At 40.6% G+C, this 19,940-nt stretch overlaps 2 protein-coding genes across 4 annotated transcripts in view; both read left to right on the top strand.

The window, feature by feature from the left end:
• The window catches only part of mybl2 (v-myb avian myeloblastosis viral oncogene homolog-like 2), an 11,587-nt gene extending 4,146 nt beyond the window's left edge, over positions 1–7,441 (top strand). Inside the window, exons 7-14 of the mRNA XM_015388060.1 lie at positions 166–403; positions 482–754; positions 2,652–2,794; positions 4,821–4,920; positions 5,005–5,115; positions 6,454–6,564; positions 6,648–6,779; positions 6,867–7,441. Coding sequence (XP_015243546.1) covers positions 166–403; positions 482–754; positions 2,652–2,794; positions 4,821–4,920; positions 5,005–5,115; positions 6,454–6,564; positions 6,648–6,779; positions 6,867–6,995 — 1,237 coding nt within the window. The 3' untranslated portion in view covers positions 6,996–7,441. The remainder of the gene's footprint in view (positions 1–165; positions 404–481; positions 755–2,651; positions 2,795–4,820; positions 4,921–5,004; positions 5,116–6,453; positions 6,565–6,647; positions 6,780–6,866) is intronic.
• A 1,821-nt stretch (positions 7,442–9,262) lies between these two features.
• Positions 9,263–19,282, top strand: rpn2 (ribophorin II). Of its 3 annotated transcripts, none has more exons than XR_001481611.1 (18): positions 9,263–9,350; positions 9,683–9,876; positions 9,998–10,093; positions 12,533–12,708; positions 12,794–12,869; positions 12,945–13,079; positions 13,160–13,336; positions 13,428–13,546; positions 14,419–14,524; positions 15,843–15,934; positions 16,026–16,140; positions 16,268–16,462; positions 16,554–16,640; positions 16,728–16,823; positions 17,168–17,243; positions 17,528–17,657; positions 18,175–18,280; positions 18,685–19,282. XR_001481611.1 is itself a non-coding variant. In XM_015388078.1 (17 exons), the coding sequence occupies exons 1-17, from the start codon at positions 9,338–9,340 to the stop codon at positions 18,698–18,700; spliced, it is 1,899 nt and encodes a 632-aa protein (XP_015243564.1). In that variant the 5' UTR covers positions 9,263–9,337; the 3' UTR covers positions 18,701–19,282. The 3 variants fall into 3 exon arrangements, 1 of the variants encoding a protein (XP_015243564.1); XR_001481612.1 differs by having other exon boundaries at positions 9,269–9,350; positions 9,686–9,876; XM_015388078.1 differs by lacking the exon at positions 18,175–18,280.
• The last annotated feature ends 658 nt before the right edge of the window (positions 19,283–19,940 follow it).

The raw sequence follows: 19,940 nt of genomic DNA, 5'->3' as shown, positions 1-19,940 counted from the left end.
TTTTTTCCGCTAAAGATGCTTATTTTTATTCCTTACATGTTTTTGTTTCTGTCTTTGTCATAACAGAAATTCATTATGGTTTAATTTACACCATTAATATTCTTGAAAACATGTTTAAGTTGAAGGGGTCTGAATACATTTTTAAGAGCATAGATATTATTACAGCTACTATCTGTGCTGCTTTTTTCTGCACAAATTGCAGGAAACGGCAGCACCTGTAGCTGTAACCACCGATGAAGCAGAGCCGTCCAAAGCTGCCTCCACACCCAAGAACAGTGCAAGCATCAAGAGTGATGATGAAACCAGCGAAGAGCCAAATGGGACCAACTGGGTGGTTGACAGCTCCGGGTTTCTTTCCCCTACGGGACCCGCGCTAAAGGAAGTGCTGGAGATGGTGGACGGGGTAAATATCTATAAATACAGCACACCTCAGACCTGTTAAGTCTAAGAGCTTAATCTATAGAGCATTATGATGGTTTAGGACTTGGACGGCTGGTGTAACCTGGCGGCGTTCGACCTGCCGGTGGACAGCCCCAGCCCGGAGCGACACCAGTTTCGCCTGGAAGGCAGCGCCCTGCAAGAGCTGAGCAAATGCAGCAAAGGAGAACTCATCCCCATCTCCCCCGGAGGGATCAGCCCACCGTCCATACTGACCCGCCGCAGCCGGAGACGCGTCACATTGTCTCCAGACAGCGGCCACTCTATGACGCCAAAGAGCACTCCTGTCAAAATCCTGCCTTTCTCTCCATCTCAAGTAAGCCATCATACTGTTTATATCTGGTAAATTCTTTAATCCAAAGCTAATGACCACTGTACAAAAGACCCTTAAGTAGTTTAAGTTTCGATGTTGGGTACTGCTGTTTAAAGTTTCTGCTCAGCGTTATTTTGGCCCTTAAGGCATGCCGTAGTTAGGACAGCGATGACATCATCACGTTGCCATGACGAACGTTGCTGCTGCCTGTTGGAAAGTTCGGCAGTTACAGTGGCTCAATTGCTAACACAGGGAAGGGACACTGATGAGTAAGTTTAATATGTGAGTGTTTATTGCAGTTAAATGAGTTATTTTTTCGCTCTTAGTTACCTGTTGATAAGTCTTTGTTATCTGCTGTGTGTGTATTGTAGAGTGTTGTGTCGAACCTACGCATCCACTAGATGGCGCCAAGCCTTGATTGTTAGCTAACTTTTGTCGTGTGCTGATTAACAGTACATTAGAGGTTGAACTTTTTAGAGTTTAATTATTTCCTCCTTAGCTTATCAATGGTGTGATGTGTTATTATAGGGTGATTTGAATTATCTTCCTTGTCTTGATTTAGGAAACCACACTTACATAGGCACCTACCAGCACCTTATGTCCATTTATGTTCAATTGGAATCCGAAATTGAGTTTGGAATACAGACCAGTTAAGGGATCCTGTCTCATGTCTTCATTCTCCACCTGCTGCACCTTCTCCTTTTTCATTTTCAAATCATTGTTGTGGTAAAAAAACAAAACAAATTAAGGTCAAACTTGCCAACAAAAAGTAGATATATCATTTTGACATTTAGCTTTTGTTATGTTTGTTTTGCATTTTGTGGTAATCGATTGTTTTAGTGAAGATTTGGAGCCAAAATCTAATTCTAATTCAAAATTCTTTTTTTTTGCCTATCTAAGCAACAACAAAATGAAAAAGCACTTTTTTGCTGCTTTCACCAAGAGATGGCAGATATATGCTGGTATATCACAACAGATACCTACTTAGTAAGACAGTCAGGTCTAATTAATTTGCAAAACATAGTCCAATCAATCCAGACATACTGCCAGATTCTTGTTTAATTACCCTCATTTTAATTGAACTTTTATTGTATTTTTAAGTGAGAAAGTCCACCTGGAAACATCATCTGTGCAGTCAGTTCATCAAAATTACAATCCTGCCCAGTGCCTTCAAATATTATTTCGCTGTCTGAGCCGCTCAGACCCCCACATAGCACTGTCACCTGGAATCCCCAGCAACAGCTGCCAGGTCGCCTCTTTGGAGATTTTCCCCTAATGTTGATGGCGGCTGGATGTAGATGTTAGCGTTTTCCAGGTATGCGGTACAAGCTGCAGGCACCATAATGATAAAAGCAAAAATATTTTGCACGCAGGTTTTGACATTTTAAGTTAATTTAGGCGTTGATAAACAGCTTCAGGGGAGAGATCATTGCGATCTGCATCAGCAGTGCTGTATCTGTCTCCCTGCCAGCTCCTAGATCAGCTTCTCTGATTGGTTGATGTGGCCCTGTCAAGCAGCAAAAGTTAAATTTTTCTAACTCCATCAGCTACCGATTTTGATGATGCTCAGAAGCTCATGAGGCGCTGCTTCGGCTGCTCAGATGTATCAAGTTGCACCGCTCCTGCTGCTCTAGATGTGCTGCAGGACCTTTTGATGCGCCTTGATATTCTTCAACCATTGACTTTGCATGTAAACCAGCTGCTTCTGCTGTTCAAAAAGGGTTCGGTGTGAATGTAGCATAAGAGTCACAGGCTGACTTCTCTTTGCACCTATAAACTGAGAGGGCTCCTGCTGTGTTGCCCATCTGACTTGTCAAGTGGCCTTGGGTGAAAAATGCTTTAACGATTAGATTTGTCTCATTCTAAAACCTCTGATGCTATTTGCTGTTTTCTTTTTCAGTTCCTGAATCTATGGACGAAGCAGGACTCCCATGACCTGGAAAACCCCTCCCTTACGTCCACGCCAGTGTGCAGTCAGAAAGTCATTGTGACCACGCCGCTGCAGCGTGACAAGACCCCCCTCACCCAGAAGGAGAACTCAGTGTGAGTAATGAAAACTGGGCCAGTTTTTCAAAGGTAATCTGGTTGGATTTTGGAGAAAAAATCTTAAAATTGTTAAAGTCTAATAATTAAGTAGGATTAGATTTGGCAAACCGATCCTGGTTTTAGTCTGTGTTAAAGTTTTGACTAGATTCAGAGAACATTATTCAAGAGAATGAGGATTATTTCTAAATCACAGCAGTTTGGTTGATTCAGGCTGGAACTCAGGAGTAGATTAAAATTAAATTAAAACTTAAACCTAATGCATCCTTTAGTATAACTGCTTTTTATTAGTGACATGTTTTACTCAAATTCCCAACCATACAGTTTAAATTTTAGACTACCCCACAAACCAGTAGTGTAGAAACTCAAAACAAATTTTTTTTAACTTAAATATTTACAAGTTGCATCCCAAAGTTTATTGTTCAAATTAAGGCCTCTGAATTTCTTTGATCATTGTTCTCCTAGTCCTACAAAAACTGTAATAAAAAGGGGCAGTTAGATCCAGTATTCAAGGTGAGACAGACGGAGGGAAGGTTCAAAACATTTATTAACACAAAAACACATAACGGAACAGAAGCCGGCTGCTGTGGATCTGCGAACCGCAGCGGCTACAGGGGGAGGCGGTGCACCGCCCAATCACTGACACTCTGGAGGGAGAAACACAGGTGGGTGACCACAATCATCTGATGGGAGATGATTATCTGTGTGAGTCACTTATCTGGTTAAACAGATCGGTCCATCCTTTCCGAGGAAGGCAGCCGATGGACTGCAAAACAAGCTGCGGCGCAGAGCCGCCCAGAGTGTCTCTGATGCAGCAACATCAGTGAGCAGGCAGGAATCCGATCAAGGTCAGGTAAAACGGATCAGACGGGAACAGTTCTGTGATCCAGGAGTCCGTAGCCCGACCAGGGGTTCTGATTCACACACCAACAGACAGATCCAGGGTTACAGGATTCCTCAGAGCGTTCAGGCAGGTTCAGAGTTCAATGAGTACAGCAGTGCGTTCAGGCAGACAAGGAGGAAGGAGCCAGAACACGATCGGGACACGAGAAGACAAACACCAAAACCCTCTCAAGCCACTGGCCTCCTGGGATGGGGGACACAAACCTTTGATTAACAAAAAACTAACGAAACAAACATACCGTAAATCCTCTAATATAGGCCGGGGCCTTTATTTCACTCAGGTGCATCTTGGTCCAGGCCATTATTGGAAGGAGGCCAGAATTAGAGGTAGGCATCTATTTCTATTTGATCCAACAGTCTACCAGTGGAATGAATAAAAAACAGATTTTGTGTCTCTTTGAACCTATAAAATACTAGCTTCATTTACTGAAAAAGTACTGTTACCATAGCGATATACAGAACATTATTCAGACATCTTCCAGCAGCTGCAATTTTTTCTGCACGGCAATACGAAAAAAGAAAAAAAAAAAGACACAGAAGGGAATCTCGGACAAACTGACTTGCAAAACAAAGTTTTTTAAAAAATTAATGGAAACTGTTCTGCCATCACAATGAAATGTTATTTAAGGCAGGCAAAGTGGAAGTAGGCTACCAGTATCGTATATTCAGAACAACGAAGGCAACGAAATTCAGTCATTTTAACGCTGCCTGGTTACCAGACCTACCAGTGATCACATGTGTCTTTCAGATCAGAACGACTGTTTAAGGCCACTGCGATCTCTGTGTAAGGATGGGACTTCCCATGCTAATGGCTTGGATTCATTAGCAAACACTGCCCCCCTGTGGTACTTGTATGTTACTATCACAGATTGTTGAGGACTGCCCAGGATCTGTATCTGCATGTATCTACTCTCATTTTTTATTGAAAACCTTAGATGTAACCCTGACTAACAAAAGAAAAGAGATTTCTAAATCCAGATGATTATTTATCCAGTTGAACTACAGGTTTCTGGTTCTGATGGGAATATCAGACTCCAGATTTACAGCTATTTGCATTTTCAATTTTAAAAATAAATGTTAGAAACGTTCAAGGTGTCAGTGAGTATCTGTCATTTCCCTTCAGGTTTGTTACACCCAACCGCAAGTCTGAGATCTGCTTTACCCCACGGACTCCAACGCCGTTCAAAAACGCCATGGAGAAGTACGGCCCTCTGCAGCCTCTGGTGAGTGTTGGCTTGGGCTTTCCAAAGAGCAGCCCTTAGCCCTGTCTTTTGGATTCAACGTCATTTCCTGCTTCTCTTTCTCAGCCACAGACTCCAAACCTTGAAGATGACATCAATGAGGTCATCCTCAGAGATGCAGGAGTAACCTCTTTGGTCATACAGGAGACGCCACCGGATCCAAGGCGCAAAACAATGGTACTGCTTCAGCTCTGTGAAAATCAGTGGGCTATAGAACACATGGTGATCATTAATTTATCAGATTATTTGGAGACCAGTCCCTGAATTAAGAGCTTAAAACAAATTTTGGTCTAGCCCTAATTCAGAAATGAATGGTGTGGACCTGCAGTGGTAATCAACTGTACTAGATACACAGTGAGGAACATAAGTATTTGAACACCTGCTATTTTTCTAATTCTCCCACTTAGAAATCGTGGAGGACTCTGAAATTGTCATCATAGGTGCATGTCCAGGGTGAGAGACAATCTTAAAAAAAAAAATCCAGAAATCACAATATATTTTTTTTTTACTATTTATTTGTATCATACAGCTGCAAATAAGTATTTCAACACCGGAGAAAATCCATGGTATTATTTGGTACAGTAGCCTTTGTTTTCAATTACAGAGGTCAAAATATTTCCTGTAATTTTTCACTGGGTTTGCACACTCTGCAGGAGGGATTTTGGCCCAATTCTTCGCACAGATCTTCTCTAGATCAGTCAGGTTTCTCGGCTGTCACTGAGAAACATGGAGATCAAAGATTCTCTATTGGGTTTAGTTCTGGAGACCGGCTAGGCCACGGCAGAACTTTGATATGTTTCATACAGAGCCATTTCTTGGTTATCCTGGCTGTGTGCTTCAGGTCATTGTCATGTTGGGAGACCCAGCCTCCACCCATCTTCAATGCTCTGAGGGAAGGAGGTTGTTCCCTATCTGGCAATACATTGCCCTGGTCATCCTCTCCTTAACACAGTGCAGTTGCCCTGTCCAGTGTGCAGAAAAACACCCGCAAAGCATGATGCTACCACCCCCATGCTTCACAGTAGGGATGTTGTTCTTGGAATTGTACTCATCATTCTTCTTCCTCCAAACATGGTTAGTGTAATTATGACCAAAAAGTTATTTTGGACTCATCTGACCACATGACTTTCTCCCATGACACCTCTGGATCATCCAAATGGTCGTTGGCAGACAGGCTTTGACATGTGCTGGTTCTAGCAGGGGAACCTTACGTGCCATGCATGATTTCAAATTTCATCTTAGAGTATGACCAGCAGTAACCGTGGAAACGGTGCTCCCCACTCTTTTCAGGTCATTGGCCAGCTCCTCCTGTGTAGTTCTGGGCTGATTTCTCACCTTTCTTAGGATCATTGAGACCCCACAAGGTCAGATCTTGCATTGAGCCCCAGTCCAAGGGAGATTGATAGCCCTGTTCAGCTTCTTCCATTTCCTAATGATTGCTTCTACAGTGAAATACAGACATTCCTGCTCCGATTTTTATGCTCAGTCAGGTCTTCTCTTTGTGTTTGACATCAGAATCGCCCTCCTATGAATAAAGTACGGAAGTCCCTGGCTCTAGATGTCAAGGAGGTGATCCCAAAGTCTAAACGCAAATGCAGCAAAGCAGAGGCCAGACGAACCATTAAGGTAACGTGGGAAAGAACAAAACTAGTTTTAATGTAGACTGAACCCTCCTAAATTATGAGCTCTGTGTCTCTCTTTGGTCGCAGGAAGAACCTGTTACAGTTTGTTTCAACTCCTCGTCGTTTTACAGCCAGAGGCCTGAAAACATCTTAGACCAGGGCTTTTTGATGGGACCAAGTGACACGAGCATATTTCCTAGTGCTGTGCCTCCTGCACCTGTAAGTTCCTTAGTGTCCATGTAGAATTTGAGTAATGTAGATTAAAAACCAAAAAAGGTTGTTTCATGTTATTTTAATTATTTGCAGATGTCAAAAGAATGGATGAAAGTTGTTTGCGGGCAAACTAAAGACCAGCTGACCATGACGGAGAAAGCAAGGCGTTACCTTAGCTCTCTGAAGAGCCATACTCCCAGCCGGGCTCTAATTCTGTCCTAAGAATCGTCTGCCTCACAGTGGGATGTGATCTAAAGATAAAATGGGCAGGAATATTGTCTTATTATTGTTGTTTATAGGTGTTAAAAAAAGAATGATGGTAAGATTTAAAGACATGGGTAAAGTTTTAAATTGGTGAAAAGCCAGAGTTTTTGTGAGTGAACTTTCTGTAATGTGATCTTCAAATTCAGGTAGCACCTCAATAATCCCTCCACATGCAGAGAAACTAGCATATTGTAAACTTACATGAATATGGCTGATCCTCTACTTATTAGAAAGACAAAGTTGGTTTAGCCCTGTAATTTTTATGCTGCATTAATCATAAAACGGAGTACTTTGCTGAGCACTGTTGAGAAGGATGATCTATTTGTCGTTTGTAAATATATTCAGCCTAACTTGTTTTACTGTGTTTTTTCAAAAGTTGAAATAAAAACTAATTGCATGTTAAGCAGGTGTTGGGTCTTATGTGCATCCTATTAGGCTTAACAAAACCAGGCTTTATCTTAAAATGACAAACTAAGCTAACATTTTCTGCTTTTTAGAAAATCTATTTTGCGTTATATGAATTTAGAAAAGGGAAATGCATAGTTGAATTAAAAATGCTGATGTTTCTGACAATCTAAATTTAATGTAATATAAATCTCTTTATTGTCCCACAGTGGGGAAATTTACACTGCATTTGAACCCATCCCCTTGGGGAGCAGTGGGCTGCCATTGTGCGGCACCTGTGGAGCAGTGTGGCAGTTAAGGGTTTTGGTTACAGAACCCAGACTGCAGGCTGTGGGGATCAAACGTGCAATATTATCAGAGCACAAGCGCACTGCTCTAACTACTAGGCCCCCAACACTCCACAATTTCAGCTGCCAACCTTGTGTGTTGTAGAATTCACAGCAAAAATAGCAAGTTACTTAAATATTAAGTGATAACTCTGTTTACAATTACACACTAAACCTCAAAATTATGAATGAAAACCCCTAAGAAAAGTCAGTGTTTCTAAGTTGAACCATTATGATTTATTTTTGGACATTGTTTTGACAAATCCCATTGAGTGATTGGAATATGAACTCTTTCATTTCTTTAAGTTCTTTACAGCTGCAAAGCTTAACCATGATTATATGTACATGATTGGTACATGATTTTTAAAAAATATTAAAAATTAATACATTTCAGACAAACTCAAGAAATATTGAAGGATTTAATGTATCCACATATTATAGCCTGTTAAATTAATACCCACACATCTGAGTTGAATTAAAATCCACAAAGACGGCGTGTCAAATCTGAACTTGTATTTGTTTTGGTTATTCAGTCTGTGTTTGGTTCTGGTAGACCTGCTGCATTCGGTTTGAAATTTAAGCAAACAATTTTACATCAGATCACAAAACTGTTTTTAAGCAGATAATTACATCAATATGAACAGAATTTCGAACACATTGTCCTTCCCTTCTGAAAAATCCCCTATATTTGTTTATAAAATATTTCTTGAAAACGAACTGGTTAGAATATGTAGAAATTCCTTCTGTCATCCTGATTGACTCTGGAACTAAATCAGAGATATCAACCTACTCACAAAATAGCCTATTTCCCATAAGAAAGCTCTGAAAAAAAAAAGTTTTAATATTTCAGCTTTTTCTAGAAACATAAGGTATAGAAAAATAAATAGCCCCCTTCCCCCAACAAAACTAAAGATAAAAGAACAGGATAGTAGAACAGAAATATCCATTGTTCTCCCACAGAGGGGATATTCAGGTGTGTCAGATGCAAAGCAGATAGGCAAATAATAGCATACAGGTCCACATAAAACCTATTAGAAAACACAGAAGTTGAAATAGACTGAACAGCAAAATAGTTAAAATTACTTTTTTACCCAATTCATGGTAAAAGAAATACTTTAGATAAAGCTCAGGATTTAATTAATAGATTATAGGGGTCATGTTCCCTATATTTACAAAGGAAAAGAAAAATGTCTTTGTCATACAAGTATACATGAGACTAAACAAATACAAAAAATAAAAAAGGTTAACAAAGGTTTTTATATATATATATATATATATATATATATATATATATATATATATATATATATATATATNGAAGACACAATCCTTCATATGATCAAATAAATATGTTAAAGATACAAAAGAAAATCGTAGCCTATGTACAGATATTTTATCTATTTACAGATATTTTTAAAGTAAATGCAAGCACGAAGGGATTGGATATTCATATCCCATCGTGCTTTTATTTTGAAAGCAATCTTTGGAGGCGGAAGTCCTCTCTAAGCTGACAGCTCTGAGACACCGGAAGCAAATGCGGTTTGGTGACGCTGCATTAGGCTGCAAGACATGATTCGGTCAAGTAAGTATTTTCTAGCTAAAAATGTAACATTTTGTATTAAAAATTCATATATATCATTTTATTTTTGTCCTAATCGATTATCAAGTTATACATTTATATGAAAACAATGCTCGCTGCACGGCGCTTCCTGTCGATTTTAGCCTATTCGTTTGTTAGCTAACATTTGAATCGACTGCGAGGCAAAGCCTTATTTTACCGAATGAATGAATTGATGAATTATGAATGAACATAGGAGAATTCGGTATTTTATTGACCTGGGTCGTGTATAATGCTTATTGTTAACCCTGTGCCCATGCTAGCTAATGGTTTAGCTTACCCCGGTTGTCTGTTAGCAGAGCTATTCGGGTTGCTGCTCCTGAGCCTGGCTCTTCCCGGAGCTCAGGCGCTTACGCCGTCTCACCACCTGTCCCTTTCTGATGTGGGTCGGCTGCAAAACCTCCTTAACCAAGAATACACCGACCTGGAGTCCGCATACTACTCTGTGGTTGGCCTCTCCAAGCTCGGAGCGGCTGTTCCAAATCCTGCAGTAAGATATCACTGTGACCGTGGGCTGCCCGTTGTTCTGAGTGAAAACTGTTTATCTTCGTTTATTTCCAGTTCCAGCTTTATAACTGTAAAGTGGGTATTTCCAATTATCTGTTTTCCAGCAAGTTTGTCAGTTCCTGAAATCCCAGCTCGACCCCAGTAGTGTTGATTCTCTGTTCTTCGCTGCTGAAACCAGTCAGGCCATTTCTGGATGCGAGGTATGAACATGTTATCCTTCCCACTTAATGTCATTATATCATTAAACGGACAGAAATGTCTTAATTTGTAATTATACTGGATAATCTGAAATATTTAGTTATTAATTCATTCAAACCTGAGGAAGTAGCAGCAATTTTGTAAAAATTTAGATCAGGTTTTATTTGTCTTAAATGTATATAGGAGGATCTTTTATTTCTGGGTGGATCATCTAAATAACTGGTCCTCCTTATTGTCAATCATTCTGGTGATATGTTTACTTAAGGCTGTTCTATGTGCGTATCCCCTGTTAGCTAGCTATCTTTTTCTGTGCATGCGCACTTTCAGACATATATGTGGTGAGCTACAGTTTACACTTTACAAAGTGTATGAGGTGAAAAGAAAGGCCTGAGAAGAGGCAGATATATCCCATAATGCTTTGCGAGAGCTCTCCTCGCAAAGCACTATGGGATTTGCTGTTATAGAGGCAGCAGTAACTAATGATAAAAAGCACAGTGGAGCAAAAAGCAGTGATCATCTGTCCGAACGGTACGTTATCAGAGTTCACTATAAAGTCCACTACATAGTCCCGCTCTATATAGTGATTGAGGGTTTTAGTAGTTAGGGCGGATGTTCGGGCACAGTTAGCTTGCATTAACGATGCAAACAGCAACTTTTAAACAGCGTGCACAAGTAGAAAGGGGCTCGTTCATGCTCTGGCACGCGTTTAATAGGTGTTCCCTTTCGGGAGCGGCTACAGGGTTGTGCATGTACTTTTTTTTTTTTCTCAAAAATTCCTGAAATTTTTCCACTCTACCTTTTAGTAAATATTTAGGGTCTACATTTACTGTTACAATTTTAATTGGTATTAAGATGTCTTTTTTTTTTTTGTTTTCTACTGTTTTCTTTATTATGGAAAATTGCAATGTAAAAAAAGAGCTAAGTACTACATTTACCAAAGGCTACGTTCACACTGCAGGCCTTGATGCTCAATTCCGATTTTTTGCAAAATCTGAATTTTTTTTTTTTTTACTACGTTGCTGTTCATATTTCCATATATATGCGACTTGTATGTGATCTCCTGTGTGAACTGCAGTCACACAACTTAAGTGTCCCGCATTCGCAGGAGTAAACATGGATGGTAGTGCCAGCGCGCATCTAGCAATCTCATCCAACCATTAAAACACAATCTTTTCATTATGGTGAAACATAAATACTGCTCTCCGCATCATCATCTGCCATGGTTGTTGTTTTTCTTGCCGCTTCTGCGTAGCAAGACGCATAATAGTGACCTTTGGCAGGTATTACTGGCATTCAGGTCGGATGAATGCGACCTGGCCGTCACAGGTCGCATTTGAAAAGATCAGATTCATATCGGATCCAGGACCACATAGCCAAGTGGCCTGGGTCGCATTGGAAAAAATCGGATCTGTGTTGTTCAGACTGCCATGAAAACATGAGATCCAGGTCGCATATAGGCAAAAATCTGATTTGGGTCACTTCAGGCTGCAGTGTGAACATAGCCAAAAAGAAAATTACTAGAAGCTAGGGTTGTCACGATATTAAAATTTTCAACTCGATACCGATACTCAGGAAAAGTAGTTGATGCTCGATACCACAAAGACCCCAAAATTTAACAGAAATATTTTCATTAATAAATAAAATACAAAAAATAAATAAATACAATAAACAATAAGAACAATATTTTGAGGTTGCATGCTGTGCACAATATTAAGCAACCTTGATACAAGACTAACACAATTAACTTAAGTGTTCCTTCCTTGGCTATGTTTTGCACACATAACAATGACACTAGCCAAACCAGTTAAGAAACAAAAATAATTCTCAGCAGCTGCACCTGTTACAAAAAAAGTCTGAAACTGTAAAATGCACAGAATTATTCAATCACACTGTCTTCAGAAAGTGCATTTTCCTCTATTCTGCACTCTAGATGAATGACTGTTTAGGTTCCACTGGTGGTAGCACTGTATCGATACTTATAAAAATAAGTATTGTATCCGGATACGTTTTAGCATTGATACTTTTTTGAATATCGATACTTTTGACAACACTACTAGAAGCACATACCTACTCACAAATAAAAGTCAAACCGAAAACAAACTCAAATCAAGAATGCAAATGCAATATTTACCTATTAAAGTGGCTGATCAGTTTGTCAAATGATCAATCTGAAATAGTCAATTCTCAATTAGTGAAAACTAAAGCAGGCAGCCCTGAGACATCTCAACCTCTGATTGATCGACAGACTTTGAAAGATCATAGGGGTTTTCAGGGAAGGAAACAGTTCTGGAAATATTCCCGGAAAATATTAGAAAACATAAGATTGTTTAAAATAATTAAGAGTAAGATTGTTTAAAAAAAAAAAAAAAAACACAATCCAAAATCTTCTCTTAAGAGTTTCCCCCACACTGCCTAATGTGAAAAGTCCTCCTTCTTTTTAGATCCCTGTATCAAATGAAACTAGGGAAATCCTTCTGGCAGCCGTCAGTGAGGATTCGTCCATGTCTCAGATCCATCGAGCTGTGGGTGCTCTCAGCTCTTTGGGGCTCCCTCTCGCCTCACAGGAAGTTGTTAGCGCCCTGACGGCACGCATCAACAAGGAGGACAATGTCATGGCGTAAGTGTTGATTGAAAAACAGAAGCATTCTGCATCAAGGCTCCTGTCCATGCTAATTTACACCAACTCTGCTGTTTTTGGGCAGTATCATCTCTGCTCTGCAGACTGCATCCCGTCTGTCCCAGCAGGCAGAACTGGGAGGAATCCTGGAGGAGATTGAGGTATGTCCTATGACCAGCACTAGATGGCGCTGTTTTGCTGCTTTGGAATAGGGTTTGAGAATATTTATTTTTCAGGATCTGACAGCTCGTTTGGATGATCTGGGAGGCATCTACCTCCAGTTTGAAGAGGGACTTGAGGCCACAGCCCTGTTTGTGGCAGCAGCCTATGGCCTCTCAGATCATGTGGACATGGAGCCCCCTCTCAAGGAGGTAGGATTTCTCTACAACAAGAAAATGTTCTTCTATCAGTGCTGCCTTCCTCTAAAACTTCAGAAATGATGTTCCCACAGGATCAAGTCATCCAGCTGGTGAACTCCATTTTTAGCAAGAAATCATGGGACTCTCTGTCTGAGGCCTTCAGCGTGGCGAGTGCTGCTGCAGCTCTGTCCAACAACCGCTTCCATGTCCCTGTCATCGTCAACACTCAGGGTCCAGCCACTGTGTCACACAACCAGCCAACCCTGCAGGTACAGCCATTGGCTCTAACACTTACTGCATCCCTTCTTGTGGTCCATAATTACATTGCAGTGATGTCATGACTATGGGTCTTTTGCACAGCTCCTCGTCACTGATGTCATGTCCCAGCCTCTGAACTCCGCCGACGTGCTGGTCGAGTCTGCGTTTGCTGTGGCCTCCAAGAGCGCCGTTCTCAACCAAGAACCTTTCACTCATAATGAGTATGTGTGATCAGAAGGATAAACAGGCTGCAAGCGTCACAACAGCAGGAAAGGGTTGAGGCTCATGAATTTATATTTTAACCAGCCTCAAATTTTCATAGTTAAGGAAAGATGAGCTAGAAATTGAGCATGTCCTGGGAAAATGCTGTGAGATTAAGCTAAAATTGGTTAGGAGGTTGAAGTTAAACGAAGATCCTTACCAAACCTTTTGTTAAGCAAAGACAGGAGCTTTAAAAAAGAATCTAACCCCTTAAGCTTCACTCCTGTTCTCCTACATCTCCTCCTAAATAAACTGAAATCCATACCTCCTGTGTGTACACAGGCATGGCAAGCACTGTGAATTGATCAGGCAGTTGCAGTATAAGGTTTAACAGTACACTCATCACTTGGCCCTTCTCTTATTAAAAGTCAATGAGAGCTAATTGCCTGAGGGTTTATTCCTCTGACTGATATAGACCTCAGGTCTGTTTTTGTTGGACTATGCAGCAATTCAGGGCAATTTCATGGGTCTGACAGGAAGAGATGCAGTTACAATGCAAAACACATCCGCTATTGGGGAAAATGCACAATAAAATCTGTCAATGGCCAGAAGAAACAGTCAGGTTTGGAGTTACGCCATAGACTATATAGCAGATGAAAGAAAATCTATATAACCTTTAAAAAAAAACAGACGTGCTCATAATAGGCATTCAGGAGAACATAAAACTGATATAGTAGTGATCCTGTTTGAGCCTCACAGAATGAGGGACAGCAGAAGAAACAGCAGATTATCAAAGTTTAAACTTTCTGGATTAATGTTTAATTTACATCTTGTGGTCAACATTTCTTCAGCCAATCACATACACTGTGTTATTCTCTTTTCTTATTCTTAGTGGTGTCTTTGAACTGAACTTCATGTCGAAGAAGCCAGCAAGTGGATATTACCAGTTCACCATCGGTGTGACCGGGGACAGCCGATTGGTTGCCAATCATGTTGAGGTAGAGTTAGTATTGTTTGAAGTTTCCCACAGTACTGGATCTATTAGCTTTAGGCATGTGGAATCAGCCATGTTGGCTAAACATGTGTAGTGTTATCCCTTTCACCTTTACCTATGTAGAGTAACTGCGCTTTCCATTTGTCTTTGGTGCTGAGAAAGAAAAGCAGAATCAACAGGTCAGACCTCAGTGAGAACAAGTTATCTCTGTAAGCTGGTAAAATCCTCTTCGTTGACTCCTTAAAAAGACTTTCTCTTCCACCTTGTGCACTCTCTGACCCCCAAACACACAAAACTCTATTAATAACTGCTTGACTCAGTGGAGGGTCCTGCTGTTTAGCTTTAGTGTCTGGTTGGATCAAAACATGTTTGCAAATACAATCAAAAGAGAAAGGACACATGACTGAAAGCACCTCTGGATATGGCCAGAGTTCTCCAGTGCCAGTCTTTCCTTAATTTAGGACATGAGGGTATTGCCAAAGTACCCAAACCCTAGATTGAGTTTTACAGCTATTGCTATTTATCCCTTTTAGCCTGACATGGCTGTCCAACTGAACCCTTAGGCCAGGCAAGGATAGCTGTTATCAAAGAAACAAGATATTTGCAGTAAATCTGCAAATCTGCCTTAGAGTTGATAAATCTCGAGGCCTAAGTGAACTGAAGCCAAACAGATGATTCGATCCAGAAATCCTTTCATAGAAAAGTTCAAGTGAGAAAATCCCCACCTTCATCTGGTTCATCCAGAGATCTTTAGTCAAAACTGAAAGCATCTCATTCATTGCCTTCCTGATAAAGATAAGGAAAAGCTGGGGAAAGGTGGACCAATTAAACAAACTGCTATTAAAACTACACTTAAAAGTTGTAAATCTATATTAAATAAATTGGGGCACGCCATAGTTTTAGTTTAATATGCTTTAATCATACTAAACATAATTTTCTAACAACAAAATTTTGGCAAGTAAAAATGCTGAGTTGCCAGTAACTTTGGAAAACCATTAGCCATAGTGCCCAATGAGAAGAACCTGATGTAACGCCAAGGTGGCTATGAAATGACATAATGTCTTACTGCACACAGGTTGTACAGAGCCTAGAGATTTTTTTTTAAATTTGAGAATAAAGTCATAATATTATGAGAATAAAGTCCACAACCTGTTTCAGAAAGAAAGCTTCGAGCATCCTCTGACTAGAATATGACGGCCAACTTAAATCACATGAAAAAAATAGTTTTACAAAGTGTTGATCAAGGGTTTTAGAAGCAACACATTATTTTATCCAATTAAACTACTAATGTCCCACGTTTTATTTTAAATGTCGACTCACAGCTGAAGGTGAAGGTTTCCACTGAGGTTGCCGTTACCAACATGGACCTCTCTGTGGTGGATAAGGACCAGAGCATTGGCACAAAGACCACCAGGTCAGGCAAATCAGGATGTCTGTAACAGACTTTCTTCAGACCTGTGAGCAAAAACATCTAAAGCTATGTGCTTTGTGTGTTTTTGATGCAGGGTTCAGTATCCCTCCAAAGCCAAGAGCCCCTTCACAGCAGACAGCCACCAGAACTTTGCCATGTCCTTCCAGCTGGTCGACGTCAACAATGAGCAGGAGCTCACCCCTCACCAGGTTTATAGTCTTACTTCAACCTGTGTTTTGTTTCTGTTCTAATAATTACTGCCGTGGCCATGCAGTCACTGAATCATTAGGTTAGGCCTGAGCTCACCACTGGGGTTAACTCTGCTGTCTCCATCAGACCTTCGTCCGGCTCCACAATCAGAAAACCGGTCAGGAGGTGGTGTTTGTTGCTGAACCCGACAGCAAGAATCTCTACAAGTTTGAGTTGGATACGGCGGAACGGAAATCTGAGTTTGATACCATGTCTGGAACCTACTCTCTGTACCTCATCGTTGGAGACGCTACCTTAGAGAATCCCGTTTTGTGGAATGTGGTCAGTGCCTGATCAGGCTTTGTTCTGGCAAACTGATTTTTTATATATATATAAATGCAGATGCTGATGTAAGCCTGTACTCTCTTTTTAGGCTGATGTTGTCCTGAAGTTTGCCGATGAAGAAGCTCCAGTTGCTGCTCAACCCAAGACCCTTTATGTACCTAAACCAGAGATCCAGGTAACATCCCGTCACCTTCTCATCCCTGGTTTTACTCCATCCCTAGCTGAGTTTCACTGGTTGTAAAATCTCATGGTTTCTGTGCAGCATTTGTTCAGGGAGCCTGAAAAGAAGCCTCCAACCGTGGTTTCCAACACCTTCACTGCTCTCGTCATGTCTCCCCTCCTGCTCCTGCTCATTCTGGTAAAATCTGTTTAAAGTGCTTTCTGTTTTGTTCCACTATGTTTTGACCTTTTGTGGTTCAGAAAAAATTCAGAAACCTATTTAGAACACCTTGTTTGTATTGTTTTTCAAAACGCCACTTGTGTAGCGTTTATGTTCTGTAGGAACACGGTTAGTGGGATAAATATAACTCTTGTTTTAAATTGAAAACACCAACAATAATGTTTTTTTGTTGTCTGCCTATTGTTCCTGCTAATCGTTGCACTTTGTTAGCAATAAACGATTCATCCAGCTCCTTTGTTTGCTGCTCTGACTAGAGGGAATACAAAAGATCTAATTGTCTGGGTTTTGCCTCTCTTGTCTAGTGGTTTAAACTTGGAGCCAACATCTCCAACTTCAGCTTCTCTCCAAGCACCATCCTGTTCCATCTGGGACATGCCGGTAAGTTCCACAGCTTCTCCTGTCTTACCTTGTTTCATGTGGAAAGGTGGGGTTGGCATAGAATCAGTGCTAGATTAAGGATTCATGTTTAATATGCTGATTATACTTTAAACTCCTTCACTTGTAAAAACTGAAGACAGAATATTGAAGTTTTTTTTTTCCCGTTCAAAGCAGTAAGATGGTGTGATTTCTTCTGATCTGATTGTGCAGTCTCTTAAGAAATGGTTAATGCTTTGGATTTTGTGAAAGCGGCGCCTGGAGTCATGCCTCTGGTGTCGTTTCAGCCTTGCTCGGCCTTATGTACGTCTACTGGACCAACCTGAACATGTTTCAGACTCTGAAGTACCTGGCAATCATCGGCGGTGTAACTTTCCTTGCCGGGAACCGCATGCTGGCCCAGAAAGCTGTGAAGAGGTACGTATCCTGATGGTGCCTGGCACAGCCAGTTCCTAGAGAGTCCTTCTGGTGGAGAGAAAAGCCTCTCCTCCTTTTCCAGTGACAAGGACTCCTCTGCTTTTGGGCCCGTTTCTAATTCTGGGCTTCAAACCTGAATGAAAAGAGCCCTGTGTCTGTAGCTCCTTAGTGGAGCTTCAAGGGATAATTTCAATCCAAAGTTGTCTGCCAGAAGAAGAGCTCATAGCAACAGTGACGATCAGAGTGGCCAATTTTTCCCCCATCAGTATGTAGAGCTCTTCATGGGCCGGAGTGCGCAATTTGCAGCCTGTGTCACAGACTGAGGAGGTCACTTAGTAATTGGTCACTTTCTCTGCTCTCTAATGGCCGCCCATTTAACCCCTTTGAATGTTGCAATGAATGAGTTCCCTGCTGTTGTTTCCCTGTCAGGACGTTTTTCCTTCTGCCTCCTTGAAACTGCTCTGTCTCTCTTTAACCCTTCTATCCACACCTTGCTCTCTCTTTACTCCTCTTCCAGGATTGCTGCAGAGCAGAGTAGTAGGTTGGCAAAGTATAGGAGCCTTCGGTAAAGCCCCCCTCCCCTTCTTTTGTAACATAAGAGTGGGTTCTGCTTCCAGGCTGAAGTAAGGGCATCCTCTCAGACTGCATCCACACTGCATTTCCATAATGTCTGGCAGTGTGCATGACTGTGGTGCTCTCATTCTGTACTTACCGCCCGCCACCCCTCCCCCCACCTCCTCCTGGTTTGCCTTTTTACTCATCCTATCATGACCATTACAACCAAATCCATAGCAGCAACACCATAGCCCTACCATTATGCTCTATGATCATAGTTCTGGTTGTATCCCGACCTTTATTTAACATGTTCTTTACTCTTAAAAACTGTTCTGCATTATCCTCATTTTAACATTTCTGAGAATCTTAAGGGTGCGCATCAAAATGCATGACCTGCTTCATTTGTTAGATGAATCATGAAGATCTTCCTTCATCCATTATGAGTCATAACTGTTTTCTTCTTTTCACACAGGATGGAGAGGAAATAGGGGCAAAAAAAAAAAAATCAAAGAAGACACCGATGGTCATTTTTTTTGTTTGCAGCAAAATCAGACTATGAGAAAAAAAAAATGGAACAGATGTTCAAGAATCCAATTGACGGTTTAAACATGCAGTTTGGCTGTGATGGGAAAAGGAAAGGATGGACGTCATTGTCTCTGAAAGACTGGACAAACACTGACAGATTCTCCTGCAGAGGGCTGCAAAGCTACTGATCATTGCACTTCCTCTCATCTTTTCTTTTTGTCCAACATAGTTTTCAGTGAGCTGGATTTTGTTTGTGGTTTCTAGATGAGATTTGGGTTTTTTCATTTTTTTTTTTTTTTGTACATTCCTCTTTGTTGATGCTCGGTGCCCATTTCACCTCAGAAAGGAGCAGCTTCTTCAATAAATAGCTAACAATTGGACGTAGCACTGACACCTGGATTGATCTTACCCACGCTGCTCTGTTTGGCTGTGGCACTGTTCTATTTTTGACGCAAAATGCTCCCATGAAAATTTATTGATTACATATGGGCGGTTTCATAATGTTTTTGTAATGAAGACGGGAAAATAAAGAAGCTGAGGTGAACGTATGAGTTTTGTCTTTTTTATGCACATGAAAATATTTTTGATCTTAGTGGAGCTTTAAAACACCACATGTCTAAAACAGATTTATGGAAAGCGTATAAAAAGGAGGTATGTATGTGTGTATCTTCATGCCCTGCAATGGCTATTTTTTTTTTTTTTTGAAAGAGTATTGAAAGTAATTTTGTAGAAATATGGACTGTTTTGCTCTTTATTCCCCATTATAAGAAAGGGAAAGCATGGGAAAAACTTTTTAAAAAGCAAACTACATTCGTTAATTAGCCAATAACTGCGTCAGCATTCCTTTGTTCACATATCCAAATAACTTATACTAATAAAAATCATAAATTGTAGAAAAATGGACACAAATCAAATATCACATTTGTTCTTAAATTATATAAATATGTTACCTGAAACCAGATAGACATTTAAACTTGAAAAATTATCTCTTAAAACTGTGTAAATGTGCGTAACTATATGTAAAAGCTCTATTTGAAACTTTATTTATCCTAATCACTGCCAGCCCATTCCGTCAATCTTCTGCCATAGAAGATTTCAGGTTATTTATTAATTTGAGCTTGGAGAAGCTTTACTCTGCAGATGCACCTTTCACAGGGAGGGGGTAGACCCTCCGAGCTTCCCAAAGATTTGGGTAGAACTCTG

This window comes from Cyprinodon variegatus, unplaced genomic scaffold (genome assembly GCF_000732505.1).
Source record: "Cyprinodon variegatus isolate N-32 unplaced genomic scaffold, C_variegatus-1.0 Scaffold412, whole genome shotgun sequence".
Taxonomy (NCBI): domain Eukaryota; kingdom Metazoa; phylum Chordata; class Actinopteri; order Cyprinodontiformes; family Cyprinodontidae; genus Cyprinodon; species Cyprinodon variegatus.
The sequence above is the reverse complement of the archived record's forward strand: the minus strand, read 5'-3'. Positions and strand labels throughout refer to the sequence as shown.